The sequence below is a fragment of the Podarcis tiliguerta genome (assembly GCF_965153285.1).
Source record: "Podarcis tiliguerta genome assembly, chromosome: 2".
Classification (NCBI taxonomy): domain Eukaryota; kingdom Metazoa; phylum Chordata; class Lepidosauria; order Squamata; family Lacertidae; genus Podarcis; species Podarcis tiliguerta.
In genome coordinates this window covers 84,983,627-85,002,597 of record NC_139535.1, presented here as the reverse complement: position 1 = coordinate 85,002,597, position 18,971 = coordinate 84,983,627, and the positions used below count along the sequence as shown (strand labels likewise).

The window sequence follows — 18,971 nt, the reverse complement described above, 5'->3', positions numbered from 1 at the left end:
GCAAGTCATCTCCATATGGCAGGGGTAGCTTACCTGTGGTCCTCCAGATATTATTGGACTACAAATTCCCATCAGCCCCAATCAGCGTGACCAAATGTAGCCCCACGCTGCCAACCACAGTTTAGCCACTCTTGCCTTATGGTTAATCTCATTCATGGACTGCATAAACCTATGCCTGCTGCTTTTCAAGTTTGCAAAGTTTTTATTCCTGTATTTGTTTTTAAGATATTTGTGTGAGACATCTTAGTTTTAAAATTGAGGGGACTCTTTTTTTAGAAATCTAAGAGGTGGTGAGAAGTTACTAGAACCCTGTAAGTCTCCAAGAAAGGTGTTACGGACAGCCTTATATACAGATTCAGTGTAAAGTGGAGGATCCAACAATTGGTTGTTTAATGCAGCAGAATGTCTCTTGAAATACAAGCCTTGTGTCCTCAGATCCACCAATCTGGACTGATGGGTGACTTCTCAGGCTGTCCAGTCAGCAATCTCCTTTATATTCCCTTGTGAGGTTTCTGAAATCCGGTAGAGTAAAAATCCTCAGAGCTTTGTGCCTGTCATTCCTCCAGTTGCTTGTACTTCTTTTGGACAATTCTGCCATGTATGTGTGTCTGTATGTTGCGGCTTTGTTCATATAGCTCAGAGCTTTCTATTTCCTATGAATATATCAGTTTCATTTCCTTATTTAGAAACTCTTCCTTGTTTTGATTCTAAAGCTATCCAAGTAATTATAGATGGACTTTGGAAAAGTATTCCTGTTACTTATAAGGTCAGTTCTGAAAACCAGAAGATGCAGATATTTCAGTAGACATTCTTATAAGATGTCCAGTTTCTCATCCAAAAAGAAGAGAAGCAAGGTTCAGCCTGTAGAGTTCTTGCATCCAGCAGTACCACCATTTATAAAATGCCATATTAATTCAAGGACTTAGGACTTATCCCCATGTTAGAATATATAAGCTAGCTGGACACAATCTTTTCACAATAACCTCATAGGTCCTTTCTCTATGTAGTGGTTCTGCACAACTTTGTCTTTCAACTTTTTCTCTTTGATAGATTTCACCTTCATAAGACCTTTATTCTTAGTAAGTTAACTCATCACCTTCTAGTGACTTTCTTTAATAGTGATATTTTTCATCCAGTGACTTTCTGAACTGGAATTTCTGTAGATAATAGCTGTTCTTTTCTGGCAATTCTTCTTGCATCTAATAATAAAATCCCTAATTTCAGGCTCATCAGGCAGCTGGTGGTATTGCTTTGAACTTAAGACTATTTTGATAAAGTAGATTGGCCAAGGGGAGAAATAAGTTTTTCTGCAACAGACAGCTTCCCAAATATTGTGTTCGGGTTTTTTCTAGGCCACCCACTGTATAGATAAATATATCTTACATTTGACACTGAACATCATTAATAATCTGTTTTGAGAATAAACTTGTTATGTAGTCTGTGAAAGGAAGCCTGTTTCTATCATAAAATTTGTGTTGGGTAGTTCTTTTGAAATAGGAAAGGCTTGTTTTATCCATTTGTCCCCCTCACCTTTACAAACTCCTCATTTAGTATTTAGGCTGCAATCCTGTACCAGCTTGCCTAGGAACAAGCCTCAGTGAAGTCAGTGGGGCTTACTTCTGAGTAGTCTTGTCTAGCATTGCACTGTAAGTGTTCAGTGGTTAATTTTTTTATCATCTTATGTCTCAGATTTATGAAGGTTTTCCTAGGAGCTGGTATGTTAACAAGTAAGGATCATAACATCTAAAAAAATCTCAAATTCTTTTTGAAAATCTTTTGCTAATGTGGGTTTTTCTAATATGTCATTCTTCTTCTAGACACCTTTTCTTGTGTTGGATATTTACTTTGTTACCTGGTATGGAAGTCCATATGTGCTATGAATTTGTTGTTACTGGATTAAATCTTGATTTCCAGTCATTGTAGATAGTGTTTCATTAGTTGGTTATGATTCTTCATTCTATGAGTTGGTTGTTATTCTTCATTCTGTATAAAAGAGCAGCCTAAACATAACTGTGTTGATTAGATTTTGGGGATGTAGTTTGTCATCCCATTCATCTAGATGGGTAATGCTGAAATTTCAGAGAGGATATTTTCTCCTCTGGAGGCTAGGCATTTGGGCTTAGTTTTGAAGGCTTTATCCTATTTTTCTGAACAATTGAAAATGTTGGACAATTTGCTTGATTTTTGTGTCCTAAAAGCTAATGGCAGTCATTGGTTATACTGCTCCTTACCCACATTTAATTGCCCCTTAGGCATACTTTGTTGGGTTCACAGGTTGTGTTCAGGGGCTTCAGTGATGGAATCTTCGGATAAGAAATTGCAGCTTTTATTACAGGCAGGTTGAGGAAAGGAATGTATCTTCTTTAAAGCTCTTCGTTCCAAGATTTTCTCTGTCCAGAATTCAACTGCCCCCCAAAAAACAGCTATGGAGGAGATTACCAAAACACATTGTTCAGGTGAAAAGTGGTTTCAGAAGGGGATAAATATACTTGGTGATAAGTATCAATGTGGGCTTGTGGGGCTTCCCTGTTTATAAGGAAGAACTGGTTTTAGCATAATGCTAGCTTTCTTTCTGTAGAATTTGTGGTTGGCTACTTTATTCAAGGTGAAGCTGCCTGGTTTGTTCTGCAGCTATATGTAAATTAGGCATAAAGCTTTGCGGAAAACTGCTGCCAGTGTGCCCACCACCATGTTAGAGTTTATTCACACTTTATTGCACCGTCTTGTGCCTTCTCCTGTCACCTTGGCTAGTTAAGGAGCAGAGTTCTTTATGTGTGTTGTAAAAGTTACTTTATGTGCTAACATTGTGGTTTAAATGATGTTACATACATGTAATTGTAATATGTCTGTATTGGTCCTATAATTTTAACTTGATAAATTTAAGACTAGTTACTCTGACTTGATGTTTTTATGGTGTGTCTAGGTCCTTGCCAAAGCTTGAATTAGATCTCCTGAATTAGCAGTTACCTCAGATGCCACATGTACATAAAGGCAACAACTTATTTGCGCATGTTTGTGCACATGCGCATCAAATTGACCTGGAGGTGGCTAGAAAAGGAGGCATAATGGGGCAGAGTGGGCTTATGTGTGCTCCACTATCGTGCACAGTAACCTGGCACGCAACCCCCACACAAATCCTGTGTAGTATAGATTGACAGAGATTCTCATTTTGTGTTTTGTAAACAGTGTAGTACTTCATTCTCATAGTTTCACCATAGAATATTAACATAGCAACAACTTCCACAGTGGGGAGGTTCACATAAGTCCTATGATAGATCAGTATTGTTACTACTCGCTCTTCCATTTCCCCCTCCTTTTTTTCTACCTCTGGCTTGGCTTGGCTTCTTCTGATTTGGATTGATTAGGGTCAAATTTTCCCCTAGATTGATTGTAGATTATTCTGAAAGTTTGTAGAGGTGGTAGATATACAGTCTTCCATGCACATGAGTCTGTTGCTTAATTCTAGGTAAACTATACAGTAAGATACAGAATGCACAATAACATCTGTAGACCCTAGGGGCTGTTCTGGTACTGTGGTGATTTACATTTGACTCACAACTGCTGCAGCCCTGGTTGAGTATTTATATCATCTATGGAGCCCTGTTAATGAGTCCTGGAGGCTGTTATAGTGAACCACGTTGAAACTAGAAATATTTCATGTTCCTTGGTGCTTTGCTGCCATATTGCAAAAGGTCAGACATAAGAGTTTTCGCTTCCTAAAGGCACAACTGGGAGATATAACACTTTGCCAGAACAGCAGCAGGTATGCTTCTTCCCTGTTACAGTGCAGCTGTGTTTGTTGCACAGTGGCTGCAGAGAGTGAGTGGGGAAAGCATGTACATACATGGCTTTCTTGAAAGTAAAAGGCCAGGTAAGAGTTTTTCCCAAGCTGGTTCTGCCCTGTTTACTGAGGTTTAGCTGCTTCAGCTAAAGCAGATTGGTAAGCTCTGGCATTCATTGGGGTGGAATCTACACACAGGTTAAAAATCTTGTCAAAATGCTTTTTCTAAAATCGTTTTGAAAAATGCATTGAATTTGCTATAGCTCACAGTCAGCACCTAGTGTTATGATTGTATATTGCACTTTACAATACATTCAAAACATTTTGTTTGCAGCTGTATAGCTGAGTCCTCCAGATCTCTAGATTGTATTTCTTTGCAAGAAGTGAGATACAAAGTGATACTTTCAAGCTGACCATCACCTTGCTACATTTCATCAGAAGGACTTTTGCTTAATTCTTGAACCCCAATAGTTCACTGTTCCTGCTAAGTCTTTTACACAGCACTTTTCTTGCTATACAGTATAAAACTGACAGCATTGAGGGGAAGTGAATGCGGCTGGAGAGCTCGAAAGGGGTTTGCAAGTGATCCAGATCCAGATCTTTACTACGTTCATAAGTCATTAGTTTCTCTTTGAATACAGAATTGGTGAGGCAATCCAGGTTACATAGTCACTGCAGTTGGAGCCTGGCTTCCTAAGATAGGCACTAAGATCCAAAGTACACACTTCAAAACTTGATGAAATTGAACCAAAGTTCCTGATTCTGAAGGCTGCAGCATGGACAGATTCTCAAATGGATGGCATTGCTTTAAATCTTCATGTCTTTTTTTAAAAAAATAAAAATAAAATCAGAGCAAGAGAGATTTGGCCATAATTAAATCATGACTGCTGGAACATGACTTTAATCCTGAAGTGCCTAATGATTCTGTGCGTCTAGAATAGAAGAGGAAGTACTAAACTGGCAAGTTCCCCCTAAGCTTTCTTCTTCAGAGTACCTGTGTTGAACAGCTCCATAATATTCTAAAACTCTAGCTGGAGAACTGCCGCCCCCCCCCCCCCGCCATATCCTTTTCATGCAGCTTCAAACTTCCCCTCAAGAGTTGGGGCAGGCACCTTCCAACTCAGGTTTTTCTTTTTCCTTGACGAAGGTTCAGGATTTAGAAAAGTAAAATCTATGCAGAGAGAATTAATTCCAGTACATTTTTTTTGACAAGAATTATAGAATTATTATATTTGAGTAAAGACTGTCTCCATGCCAACCATTACAGTTCGCTTTATTTCACAATAGAGATCGCCAGATCGCTGTGTATCTCACCTTAGATCCTTGAAGAAGATGCCTTAAGTACTTCATTTCTTCTCTTTCTTCTTTGAATTTCTAGGGGCGGTCATTGTATCCACCCCCCATTCCTATTGGAAACCTCAACACCACTGAGAGATCAGAATAACTTACTTTCTCTCTTCTTACTTGTGAGCCTCTGGTTGGATTTCCCTTTTTTTGTGGGGGGCGGGAATCCTAAGAAGCAGATCAGAGAAGCAGCATGGCAGATCTCTGTGTCCCCCTCTCTGTCTCTCCTTAATTAGCAGAGGACTCAAGGAGATTTGGATACATCTCTTTTCCTAACAGTCTTGACTTGACCATTGGTTTTTATGTATGTAAACAGACTGAATCTTCCTCCCCTGTTTGTCCTGCCCCTGCAAAGGGGTCGGTTTTGTTAGTGTTAGAAGAGGAGATTTCTTACCTGGAAATACTTGTGAGAGATTCGGATCCAGAAACTTCCTTGTTCCTCACACAATCACAGAGTGGACAGTGAAAGCTAGCTTCTAGCTCTTCCAGTTTCTTAGGGAAGAATTCAGTTCACTCCAATCTAAATAAGTAGGGTAATGGTTACTTCTCCTGATTGGTGGATCCAAGACACAAGCACTAGTTTTCAGGTAAGAAATTTACCTTTATCGAAACAATATGATGAAGCAATGTAGTGGTAAACAATGTAGCAAATTGTGACAAAGAAGGTCAGTGGCACTAATTAGTTGATTTTAGCTAGCAATTTTATTGCAGGTATGTAGTTCATAGGACAAAAGGAAACACTGCATCTGAAATTAAGGCTTGCATGCTATTCCTAAATGGTCTTGCTTGGAGGTAAGCCCCATTTATTTCCGAGGGATTTACTTTCAAGTAAGGTGACAACAGATTGTAGCCTTCCACGGCTTTCATGCATTAGTATGAGTGGTTTCAAAAAGGCTTTAAATGAACTGCCACACACTTTGCTTTTTTCCTTTTTCCAAAAAGAGAGGTATAGACTAGCCCTTAACAAGGAACTGAAATGTGCTCATTTTGTATATAAAAGGCAGTCTGTCTTTTCAGTTACTATGTGTGTATGTGTTATTGTGTCATGTGATAACAGCACTGTGTTTTCCTGTCATTTTTACAACTCTTTCCTGGCTGAAGTGATACACAAGCAACAATGGGTAGTAATCACATTGCCCCGTTCACTTTCAAAAGGAGAGAAGCGGAGATGATCGTGAAACTTTCCAGCAGGCTACAGTAAGCGTAACTGTCTGTTAGCCCCGTTGTCAGATATTTTCATAATAGAAAAAGCAAAAGAAAGAAAAAGGCATGAACACCAATATAGATCCTTGCAGAAATTTGTCATATAATGAGTGAATTAATATATATATATATTTAAATTAATTATTAAATACTTTCAACATATATTTCATTATTATTGTTTAAAGCTTATTGCTGCATTCGTACTTGCAATTCCCAATGTTCTGTCCCAGCTGACTGTCATTGGCTCTAGAAATACAGTGCATTTTTTTTTAAAAAAGAGTACTGGTTTTCAGAGGGTGACTCAGTGTTTACAAAAATCTCTCCTTTTAAAACCATAAATATATAATTCTCAAGCATTGTTGACCATAATGGATGGAGTTGATGCAGGTGTTATAAGGTTGTTGCATATTGCCTCCAAAAAGCCTTCACTGATAGAACAGCTCTAAAACCTGTGAATCAAGTTTTCTTTTGTGAAGTTGTATTTCATTTTTGTAGCTGCCATACTTCACCTATTGATCTGTAAAACAGCCCCCCCCCACCAACAATTAATGGACCAGTGAAAGTGAAATGTATGCTTCTAGTGAAGTAAGCCTGAGGCACAATTGAGGTAGAATCTACATACTTATAAAAACCGTTCTGAAAATGCTTTTTTTAAAGTGTTTTTTAAAAAAAATACATTGAATTTTCCATAAGGTTCACCATCACCAACTAGTGTCACATTGTATATTGCACACTTAAATGTTTTATTTGCAGCTGTATAGATGAGTCCCGAGGCAACTGAAGAGTTGCTATCCATTGCAGGGGTGTTAGATTTTGTTCTGAATCCTCTTTAATTCATAAGTAATTCATATTGGCTTTGAGTACTTCTAAAACATTTTAACATAACATTGTAGCGAGTCGTGGAGGATACGGAAACATTCTGAGAAAATCAAGTATTTTCATCAATTTGGCGCAGTTCATCAGGTCCAAATTTCTGAGTCAGGCAATGCAGTACATTTCTGGGTAACTAAAATAATGTGACCTTAAAGCTACTTGCCCAAACAATGGTAATAACTGTGCTAGTTCCATGTTTACCCTTCCAGGAGAATAAAGAGTCTTCTCTAAGGTCCCCTGCCTCATGCTCACTAACAAGAAATAGTTAAACTTGTAATTTAGGAAATTAAACCAATCCTCATATAAAGGAAATTGTATTTTTATACCCTATTTTAGATCGGACTTAAAACGCCATAAAAAGTTATAATAAGAGAATCAATTTCCTTAAAATATTTTTTGCTGAATGTGAAATTGTAACATAGTGGTTTGGGGTAGCAGACTACAGGCCTCTGGGGCCTACTTTGTTATTTTCCTTAGACCCCATGAACTGGAGACAGGTATAAAAGACATAAACTTAATTGAAGTGTGTTAAGCCCAGGAATTTGCCTTTAAGTTTTGGAACTGAAAAGAGCCTCTAGTGCTTCCTTACAAAAATATACTTGGTCATATATCACCCCCCCAGCTTGGTTTCCACAGGGATCATTTTGTTGTTGCCATTGTTTGTTGCAACAGTTGAAAGCCAGTCTTTGTCAATCTACTTCACATCACCCAGAGATCTGTCAGATTCCAATTTAACTACTCTGCTATCCCAAACAAAGATTATTGGGCTCAGCACGTTCAAATCACTGATTTTGTTATGTCATCCCATATATATATATATATATATATATATATATATGCAGGTTTTGGTGTCCTCGGGTGTCTTCCCGTGTAAAAGTTGGGGTGTCTAGGCGACGTTTCGACGAGGTCTCACTCGTCATCTTCAGGCTGGTGCTTTCGGCTTCTTGTTACTGGAACAGAGCAGGATCTCAGTGTTTGAGTTCCTATAAGATCCTGCTCTGTTCCAGTAACAAGAAGCCGAAAGCACCAGCCTGAAGATGACGAGTGAGACCTCGTCGAAACGTCGCCTAGACACCCCAACTTTTACACGGGAAGACACCCGAGGACACCAAAACCTGCATTCCTGTACCCGTGAAAATCTACGAAAGCATATATATATATATATATATATGAGAAACACATCATTCCCCTCCATGCTATAGTTGCCTGAAGAAGGCAACTTTGCTGATCTTATGCACGGAATCAGGCAGAATCCCTGGGCTTCCATGCGTAAGATTCTTCTCCGCGGAGATTGGGCTCTCATGCCATGACTATGATGCTTTGCCTTGAAAAGTGGCAATGCTTACAGGATACGTTTACATCGTTTGATATATTTCTTTGTTGTGATGAAGAGGGACAGGCAATTTTGTCCCAAAGCTTTTCTGCTTCAGTTTTTAAGCATCTGCAGCAGTATGGATGTCATTTACCAGCACATCTGTAATACTTCTTGTGCCAGTGCTGGAAAATCTGGGCAAAGCAAACAGGAATGATCAAGCAGGATTCAAGAGCTTGCCAGGGCAGCAATATTACTTGATGCCTTGCCTCTTGGGAAAGAAATACTGTCTCTGATTGTTGGCTGTTGATAGTCTCACTCCTGTGAAATTATTTCTGTGTCCTTTCAGTTGCTGGTAGTTCATTCATTTTTTTTTCATGTGGCAAATGATTTTACTAGCGTAAGCACTTACAAGTGTTGCAAAAATGGCTTTCAAGCTCCATAGCACTCCTTCTCATGGTAAATCTGCCCCCTTAGCATGAAGGCCTTTTAAAATGTTCTTTTGCCATAGATTTGACTAATTGTTCCATTGTCTGTTGCAAAGTGTACTGTTATAACCACAGCACGTACACATATTTTCTGTAGACCTGGAAAGAATTAAAACTGGTTTCTTTTGTTAATCTATAAATTCTGAGAACTGCTGTAGTGAGAATTGCCCTCCATCCAGTTGGCTTTCCAAACCCTTAAGAGCAAGGTAGTGCTATGTTATGTTCCTGTACTAGAATATTGCTTTGTAGCCTTGCAGTGTGCTGTTAATGTTTTACTACTCCGCAGAGATCCTGGGCTCATAGATCTCTCATTCACAAGAACCCCTTCTACATAATGCCCTGATTGGTGACAATCAGGAAGCATTAACGTATGATATTTATGATGAGGGGATTTAGAGCTATTGTGGTATTGCCATAAAAACAGCTCTTTCCCCCAGTACTATTAGTCTGTGTGGAACAGTAGTGATCAGAACTGGGATCCCACTGGCAATGTGTGATTGACAACACTGATCACCTGCAGATGCATTTGTACAGAAGTCTTCTGTGCATAATTGCCCTGTCAGTATTTCTTATTGAGTCACAAACAGTTTGCTAAAGTTCTATTATCCTTGGAACAAGAATGCTAAAGTTTGGGGTTTTAGCTGGAGCTGTATACCTGTCCCAAACCTTTGAGTTCTGTTTCAGTAGCTGTCTAGCAACTTGTATGCCTTCTAGATTGGCCTTATTAACTAGCACATGGTTCTCGTTCTACAAGAAACTGAGGTATATCCTTATAAATTCCCCAAATCTGATGGCTTACTTTAGCAGAAGGTAAGATGGAAAGAATGAAATACTCCTCTCCAGAGAGTCAGAAAGGTTTAAAACAATAAAATAAACAGGCAATATGCCTATAGAAAAAGAAAGGTCTGCTATGAACCAGCAGCTGCACTAATCAACTAATCTTGTCTGAATTAGGTTTAAATTCCTTTAGCTCCATGCAATGCATTACCAGTCTCAGTCACTGATTCTACTAGGACGGAAATGGAAATGAGAGATGGGAGAGGTGTTCAGGTCCTTGTCTGAACATGTAAGCACCAAATTGTGTAGGGATTCTGGGTCCAGTGTACAAGCCCTGCCCCCAACTTCATCATGCACACTTCCCTCATTCAGTCCCTGACCTTCTCTTGTGTAGGGAAGGTCTGTATAGGAATTATCCTCATGTGAATGCAAGTACAACTCTCTTCGCGATCAATCATGTACAAGTGAATGTGGGTAGAATCCCTATAGAAGATGGGAAGGTTTGGAGACTGAGCAGGGAAGAGGCGTGTGCAGTGACATTGAGGGTCAAGCTTGCATGCATGCTTCTGTCCCTCTACGTGGTTTGGTACTTTTGTACTCATGCCTATACACAGTTGGAGTTGGGTGTTATCAACTCCTGATGACATAGCACTCCAAAAACACTGAATAATCTTGTGCAGTGGTTTCTCGTAGATGTCAGACACCATGAGGCACAGAATTGAACTTTTCTCCCTTGTTGGATATTCTTCACTAATGTTAATTTAAATTTGATATGTATATTTTAAACACTGTTGTGCACCACCCTAAAATGATGTTAAGAGTGGTACAGAAATGTGTTGTATTAAGCTCAGCTTTCCTGCAGCTTTCCTAGCAAAAGGACAGTACATATTGAAAATGAGGATTTGTTCTGGTGTTCCTTAAATATAGAAACCTTAAATGGATTCGTGTTGATGTGTAGTGACATTGACTTAAACCTTCGCTGTGGACAGAACCCTGATTTACTTTTGTATACTTTGGTTTATAATTGTATTTTGAGTGCTACTATGACTTCTCTCTCCTTTCTCCTCCTTATCAAAACCAAAAGCTTCTGGTAGCTAAATTAATTTCTTAGTATTAAAATTTTAATATTTGGTTGTATGAAAAAGAAAATGGAAGTAGTTTGCACACACAACTAAATTAGGCAGATCTTCTAAGCATCCAAATGATCCTTTCACCTAGGTATCTGAAGGGTTGATTAATGATAGAATCAGAAACGGTATCTGCCTTTGACTTTAAGATAAAAATATTGGAATTCCACGGAAACCTGTTAGATATTGTTTTATTCATTACTTAACCTAGAGGGAGGCGGGGTCCTAGCTGAGCAGCTCAGGCTTGTGATAGTTTGGCCACATCTATCCCAAGGTTATCAGGGTGGAGACAAGCCATTTGAATTCTTTGACATGTCACTGATGTTCAAGTCCTGGGAATCTTGTCTTAGCAAGATGGTGAGCTATGCTCTTGTTATATGTGTGTTATTTTGGGGTATTTAAGTAACTAGCCATAATGCGCCCCCCCAAAAAAATTAGTCATACTATGATGATGTCAATATTATTTGTATGAATTTTCAGTATCCTAGGAGTAGCAGACTTAGGGAGCAGTGTATGTCTTTGTAAACAGGTTCTGTGTTCAGCCTTGTAGCTGCAGAAGACAATTAGCAGGACATCAGTTTACTTTTTTGTAGGATCTGGGGTGTCCGTTTCCCTATAGGTTGTTTTTTCTCAGGTTTATTTAAAAGCACGAGTATTTCATATTACCAGTATCCTGCAATGTGCTAGAAGATTGGGAGCAATTAATGCCCAACACCTGTGTAATGTGATTTCTAAGACAAATTGCTTTATCTTTAGCAGGTGCAAATGGCAAAGCTTACAATTGAATTTCTATTTATTCTTTTTTGTTTCAGCTTCTCTCAGCTTCTAAATTCTTTTCTTTTCCTTTTTCATTCATTAACATTTTGTAGAAAGGTCTTGTAGGTGGTTTATTTATGACACAGACAGGAATTCAGAGATGCTGATTATTTTTTTGCTTGGTATTATGTTGCCTCTATATTTATCTTGTATAGCTGAATCTATATTAAAGATGACATACCAAGATCAGGGGATGATGGAGAAAGGGAGAAAGATACTTCATCATCTTCAGAAAATGGTGTTCTTACGTAATGCCAAGCCTTTGTATTGCACCATTCTGTATTTCCTCTTTTGTGGCAAACTGCAGTTGTAAGCCATGATCAAACCATGGTTTGCATTTCAGATTGCAGACAAACTTTGGTTTGCACAAACTATGTTTTTGCCTATTTGGATGTAACTGCAAACTGGTTTGCCACAAAAGAGGATGTGTAACAGTGTGCAAGGGGAGGAAGGTGTGTACATGCCCAAGGCTCTGTTTGAATTGAGCCAGTGTCTAGGAACTAAAAAGCCTTAGATCAAGACTTTTTGCTATCTCATATTCTTTCATTGGTTTTAGAGGGTCTTTCTTGAATTCATGTTTGGACTTATTCCAAAACTAGTATTGCAGTGCTTTTGTTGAGTTTGCTAAGTAATTTGATTAATTTCCCATAATTTTACTTGAGTGATTACTTCTGAAGTATTCTCTGCTCTTACCATAATCACAGTTTGTGATAAATGTACAAATATCCACATTAAATTTTCAGCTATCAGGTTTGACAAGTTCCTTGGTTCAGGGCTGAGTGGAAGGGCTTTAAAACTATGAAGCACTTCTAAAATTGCAGCTGAGGAGCCCAGAGTTTAACAGTCCAATCCTAAACATGCTTAATAATAATAATAATCCTACTGAATTCTTTGAGACCTTCCTCTTACAAAGTAAGCTTCATTTTCAAACATTTGACAGTGATGGGTAGAAGATACTGGAGACTTTCACATTTGTCTTGAGATGAACACTGTTCATATTGGAAGACAAAAATAGAAAAACTGTATTTCTTCATGCAGAACCACTTGTCAGCAAGAAAAGAAACCTAACACAGCTGTGGAAGTCTGTTCGACCCAATGTAAAAAATATCCTTTATTACTGACGCAAAATTCTGCACACTTCTTCTAGCCTTAAAATATGCAACAGCGGCTTTGTGGCTTTTTGACTAATCTTCTTTTACTTCAAAAATACACTGACAGAATATTGGCTCTGCATGTATTTTTGGAGTTAACATGATCCCTTCATTTTTTCTGTTTTCTATTAATATTTATAAACTCTTCTCGGAAACCCAACAGCCACAGGTATGGGTTTTCTTTATGGTGTTATCAATGCAGGCAATAAAAGGAGAAAGACAATCACCAGCCTAAACTTAACTCTAGAAGAATGTAGTTGCTTTATGTTACGTAGCATAACTAATATTATCCTTCTGCATTTCATAGGAATATAATACAGTTTTATGCAGGAATTTATAAACAACCACAGAAATAGACATACAGTTATTGTAATATAAGAGACAGATGGTCTTGATTAATAGCTAAAAAAAATCTAGTTGCTTTAGGTGCAATTGTTTACAGTATCCTGCCCTGTTACCTCCATCTAGATTAGATCCTTCATGGAAAGTATATTATTGCATTAGCTTTATGTTCACTACTCTGTATAAATGCATTTAATCAGTGCTGTAAGAGAGAGAAAGTTTTCAATTGATATAAAATGTGGCAAAATTCCTTCCCAATTTTTTTTTGGCAGAGAGAGACTGAGAACACACAGCATTGAATCATCAGGAAAATTGAAGATTTCCCCTGAACAACATTGGGATTTTACTGCGGAGGACTTGAAAGATCTTGGAGAAATTGGACGAGGCGCTTATGGTTCTGTCAACAAAATGGTCCACAAACCAAGTGGGCAAATTATGGCTGTTAAAGTAGGTGATGCCCGTAATTATTCTTGTACTTTCCAACTGCAGGGGCAATATATAGTGGATAATTTAATATCCATCAATCTTGCGCTCAGCAGTTGTTTGCTTTCCCTCGCTATCTGTATATTTTGCCTTGTAGTTTAGTGTTATTAAATACTTAACTGGTTTGTAAAATTATGGGTTATAAAATTTAAGGAGAACATCTAATATACGTAAGCTTCTTTTTAACACAAACACTGTATATATACTGAGACCCTTTATCTCTAGGTTCCTGGTTTTAAATCCAGCTCAGGTTTATTATTCTTAAATGCAGTTTTGCAGTGGACAGGTCAGGGTCCTTTGTGAAACAAGCTAGTTGCCTTGCTACAGTAGTTTTCATTTTTTCCTACTTATCTACTTGCACCAGTGTGTTTTCAAACTGCTAGGTTGGCAGGAGCCTCGGACAAAGCAACAGGAGCTCACCCCATCATGTGGATTCAAACTGCCGACCTTCCATTCGGCAAGCAAGAGGCACAGTGGTTTAGATCACAGCGCCACCTGCGTCCCACTCATTTCTTGTAATACTCTTTTAACAACACTGGGCTATAAAATAACTTGAAGTGAAGGCAGAATTGAGCCCTGTACTCAGTCCAGTTATCAGCAAATATACTGGCATGTTTCATAACATGTAGGCCACTAGTCATCAAGTATAATAGGAGTAGAAGAGGGCGTGACCAGTATGCTTTATGGAATATTAAATGTTCTTCACCCTGCTTTTTCCAGCATCTGTGTCTGTGAGCTACATAAGTGACTTCTGGCCTACAAGGAATCCATTCTGTCTTGTTCCCTCCTCTCCCTGAATTTGTAGGGTGGCACATGCCATATTTTTTTCTGTGTAGCCATGCCTCTGCTGAGTCCTGTTGAGGGTCAATATTTGGGTTTTCCATAGCAACAAATTAAGGTTTGTTACCAAATAAATAGGTTGGTACCAACAAGGAGTTGCGTCCAGTGTGGACTGCTTCACACTTTGATTAGCCAGCTTTTGCTTGTGTATACTGCAGTACAGCACACAAAGTATGAATGCAGAGGTGGACATTTGTAAACACAATGGACACATCACATTCCATCTCCCTGATACATCTTTAGTGGGTCCTTGGAACATTTAAGGATTCACATAACTTCCACGTTGACCTCAGCAACTGTCATACATTTATCTGTATGATAGACACAATTGCCATATTCAAACTTTGCTATTATGGTGATGTTTAATCCATTCCCATGTATTCAGTAATAAATACTAAATAATAATAAATTATGGGAGGAATTCAGCATTCCTCTATTATAATGATTCTCTCAGCTTGCTATTCAGGACGATCTCCTCCCTGCCCCCAGGTATGCTTTTCTGGAGCTTCCCACAATCACTGGAACCAGTTTGATCTTCCCAGGATCACTCTACCTTGATTTGTGCTCAGCTTGTGTTTTCTGTGGGAAGTCTTGATAATAGGTGGCTGTTTTATGGTAAAATGATGCTGGAAAAAGATTCTATATAGATGGCCAGTAAAATAAAAGTAAAAGAAAAGAAATAATTCTAAAATTCCATAGACAGAATTCTACAGAAAACAGGAAGGTCAGGCAGATACCAGCAGCCACTGAAGAAAGGGAAATATGGTAAATAAATATTAGGAGAGGAATTCCGGAGAAGAAAATGGGAGCGAAGTCAGAAAACTCTGGAGATAAACTGCGTTTTTGCAGGGCTCTTGAAATCAAGGAGAGCACAATGGCAAGTGCTTTGCATATTTGGTCATGGGATTCCTTGGGAATACAAAGATTGGATAATGTATTGTATACAAAGGTTAGGAATAGTTCCAAGCTGAAGGGAATTGTGAAGGTTAGAGGGCATTGGCCTATATGCAGTTTAGGTATTGCCCAGAGAGTTAAGAAACACTGGCAAAAGGAAAAACAGATGGAGTGTGTTATATTTGCAGTTGTGTTTTAGAGTTCCCATTTCATCTTCTGTGTAACAGGCAGTTCTTTACTTGGATCGTTCTGTTCTGCCCATCACTTCCTAGGCAAACAGTTGAGCTGCTTACTATTTGTACTCTGGAATGTGTAATGGCTTTACAGCTGTAGAATAATTGTGCCCAGAAGAATTGTATAGTGTCTCCAGAACAAAGCAGAACCGTCCCATGCCTGCTATTATAACTTTCTCAAGTGGCTTTGGTCAGCATTTGTTTGGTGGGGGAGGGTATGGTATTCTTGTTACTCTTAACAGTTAGCATATAGAGATCCATATTGTTATGCTATAACTGGGGATATTTTTGTAAAGTGTCTTCTTGGGGCCACATTACGTGCTAATGTTCAAAGCATTTTTTATTGTGTGCTTAGAATTGGCCTTTTTCTTTAGAAAAACAGGGGTGTGGGTGTTCATGCTGATTTTCGATTGGGGCTGGAAGAAAGGTTAGCTGTTTAGCCCTGCACTGTTTTCCCTGGAAAATCACTCTATACAGAAGCTTTTTTGCCCCAGAAGGTGATAGCAAATTGTGGGTAGTACTGGAGGAGGTTGCCTAGAAAATAGCAATGGGTAAAGGATCAAAATCTGGATTAGGATTAGGATCCACTGCAGTTGACTTTTCTAAAAGGAGAGACATGACACAGTGTCTAAAAACACTTTTAATGTGCCATGCAGTTTGGCCCTTAGTCACAGATTGGCTACCAACGTGTCATATTCTTTATGGGGGGGGTGGGGGACCTTAGGCCAAGGGACCAAATATGGTCCTTAGTAATCTTTCCAGACCATGCTTCCTCTCCAAGCCACACCTGTGGCCAGCCTTGCACTGCAGCCTACTCAAATGTTTTTGTTAGGCTGGAATGTGTCCCATGAATTGAGTCCTGAACTGAAGAAAATAGTGCCTAATAAAAGGGAATATTCATCCTCAAATATGGATCGTTGCATGATAATGATAGCATAAGTCAGCCTTCCCCAACTTGCTGTCTTCCTATCATCCTAAACAACTGGACAAAGTGTGGTGGTTAGACTTCTGGACTAGTACCTTGGAGATCAGGTTTGAATCCTTCCTCAGGCATGTAACTCTTTGGTTGTCCTTGAGCTAGTTGCTGTTCTTCAGCCTAACCTTCCTTACAGGTTAGAGGTTATTTATTTTTCTTAAAAATCACCTGAGCTGATTAAAATGGTTCAGATGACATGTCAAAGCCCATGAGTTTGGCCTGGAGTGTGGAAGGAGTTAAGCAGGCGCTTTTGAGCAGTACATGGTTCATGTGGGTGAGCCCATAATAAGATCTTAATGTGACATGCAAACACAGCTAGTTCTATTTACTTTAATTATGATATCTCTTCCTTTCTTATTCTTTCAGAGAATTCGTTCGACAGTGGATGAAAAGGAACAGAAACAGCTTTTAATGGATTTGGATGTAGTTATGCGAAGTAGTGATTGCCCATATATTGTTCAGTTTTATGGAGCACTCTTCAGAGAGGTGGGCACTCAAAATCTGCTTAGTTTGTTACAGATTTAGTTAATACGTTTTATGACGTTTTAATGGGTAATGAAGCACATTAACTGAAGGGCAGGCAGTAGACAATTTGCAAGGGTAAACTAGTTTGGTGGGGGAGATGCATGTAAAGAAAACGTTAGCACTGCTTTATCTCTAAAATGCCTATTTCATTTCAGTGCTTCTCAAAAGGTTCATTATAATCATGTGTTATACACTTGTGGCTTTCAAACTTTCTACCTTTTATTACATTTCACTTTTATCACATTCCTCCTCTTAAGGAGGTTGGGATGGTGCACATGGTTCTCCCCCATTTTTATCACAACAACCCTGCCCGGTAGGTTAAACTGAGATATAATAGCTGGCCCAAGATATTAATAATAATAATAATAATAATAAATTTTATTTATATCCCGCCCTCCCCAGCCGAAGCCGGGCTCAGGGCGGCTAACAACAGTAAAACAGCACAAACAACACTTTAAAATCATTCATTATAAAATTAATTAATTCAAGCCACTGGCAACCATTGGGCCAGAGCGCTGCGAAGATTGCCAATGGAGGGAGTCAGGCTGTGCCCTGGCCAAAGGCCTGGTGGAACAGTTCTGTCTTGCAGGCCCTGCGGAAAGATGTTAAGTCCCGCAGGGCCCTGGTCTCTTGTGACAGAGTGTTCCACCAGATCGGAGCCACGGCCGAAAAAGCCCTGGCTCTAGTTGAGGCCAGCCTAACTTCTCTGTGGCCTGGGACCTTCAAGATGTTTTTATTTGAAGACCGTAAGTTTCTCTGTGGGGCATACCAGGAGAGGCGGTCCCGTAGGTACGAGGGTCCTAGGCCGTATAGGGCTTTAAAGGTTAAAACCAGCACCTTAAACCTGATCCTGTACTCCACCGGGAGCCAGTGCAGCTGGTATAGCACCGGGTGAATGTGATCTCGCAGCGAAGACCCCGTAAGGAGTCTCGCTGCAGCATTCTGCACCCGCTGGAGTTTCTGGGTCAGTCTCAAGGGCAGCCCCACGTAGAGCGAGTTACAATAATCCAGTCTGGAGGTGACCGTCGCGTGGATCACAGTGGCTAGGTCAGGGCGAGAGAGGTAAGGAGCCAACTGCTTAGCTTGGCGGAGATGGAAAAATGCCGCCTTTGTTGTAGCTGCAATCTGCGCCTCCATTGAAAGGGAGGTGTCGAAGATTACACCCAAACTCTTAACGGACGGTGCTGGCACTAATTGCACCCCCGCAAGAGATGGGAGTTGCCCCCTCAATCCCATATCGTCCCGTCCCAGCCACAGGACCTCTGTCTTCGAAGGATTTAACTTCAACCGGCTCCCACGTAGCCATCCAGCCACAGCTTCCAGACATCTGGTCAGTGTGTCTGGGGCCGAGTCAGGATGGCCATCCATCAACAGATAGAGTTGGGTGTCATCAGCATACTGATGGCAGCCCAGCCCAAAACTCCGGACAAGCTGGGCGAGGGGGCGCATAAAGATGTTGAAAAGCATCGGGGAGAGTATCGCACCCTGAGGTACTCCACACACCAAGGAGTGGCGCGATGACAATTCCCCCCTAAGCGCCACCCTCTGTCCCCGACCAGAGAGAAACGAGCGCAGCCATTGAAGGGCTGTGCCCTGAATCCCCACGTCGGCAAGGCGGTGGTCCAGAAGTTCGTGGTCGACCATGTCAAAAGCTGCTGACAGATCTAGAAGAATCAGCAGCCCCGACCCACCTCGATCCAGCTGTCTACGAAGATCATCTGTTAGGGCAACCAGAGCCGTCTCGGTCCCATGACCAGCGCGGAAGCCGGACTGGAATGGGTCGAGAGCCGATGTTTCATCCAGAAA

At 40.0% G+C, this 18,971-nt stretch overlaps 1 protein-coding gene across 12 annotated transcripts in view; it reads left to right on the top strand.

The window, feature by feature from the left end:
- The window catches only part of MAP2K4 (mitogen-activated protein kinase kinase 4), a 48,757-nt gene that overhangs the window by 18,601 nt on the left and 11,185 nt on the right, over positions 1 to 18,971 (top strand). For 7 of the 12 annotated variants that reach the window (XM_083428411.1, XM_083428416.1, XM_083428408.1 and 4 more), the window contains 3 exons: positions 6,227 to 6,322; positions 13,487 to 13,661; positions 17,007 to 17,126. In XM_083428411.1, the coding sequence (XP_083284537.1) occupies positions 6,227 to 6,322; positions 13,487 to 13,661; positions 17,007 to 17,126 (391 nt within the window). The remainder of the gene's footprint in view (positions 1 to 6,226; positions 6,323 to 13,486; positions 13,662 to 17,006; positions 17,127 to 18,971) is intronic. The other 5 variants (XM_083428418.1, XM_083428414.1, XM_083428417.1 and 2 more) reach the window with 1 other exon arrangement.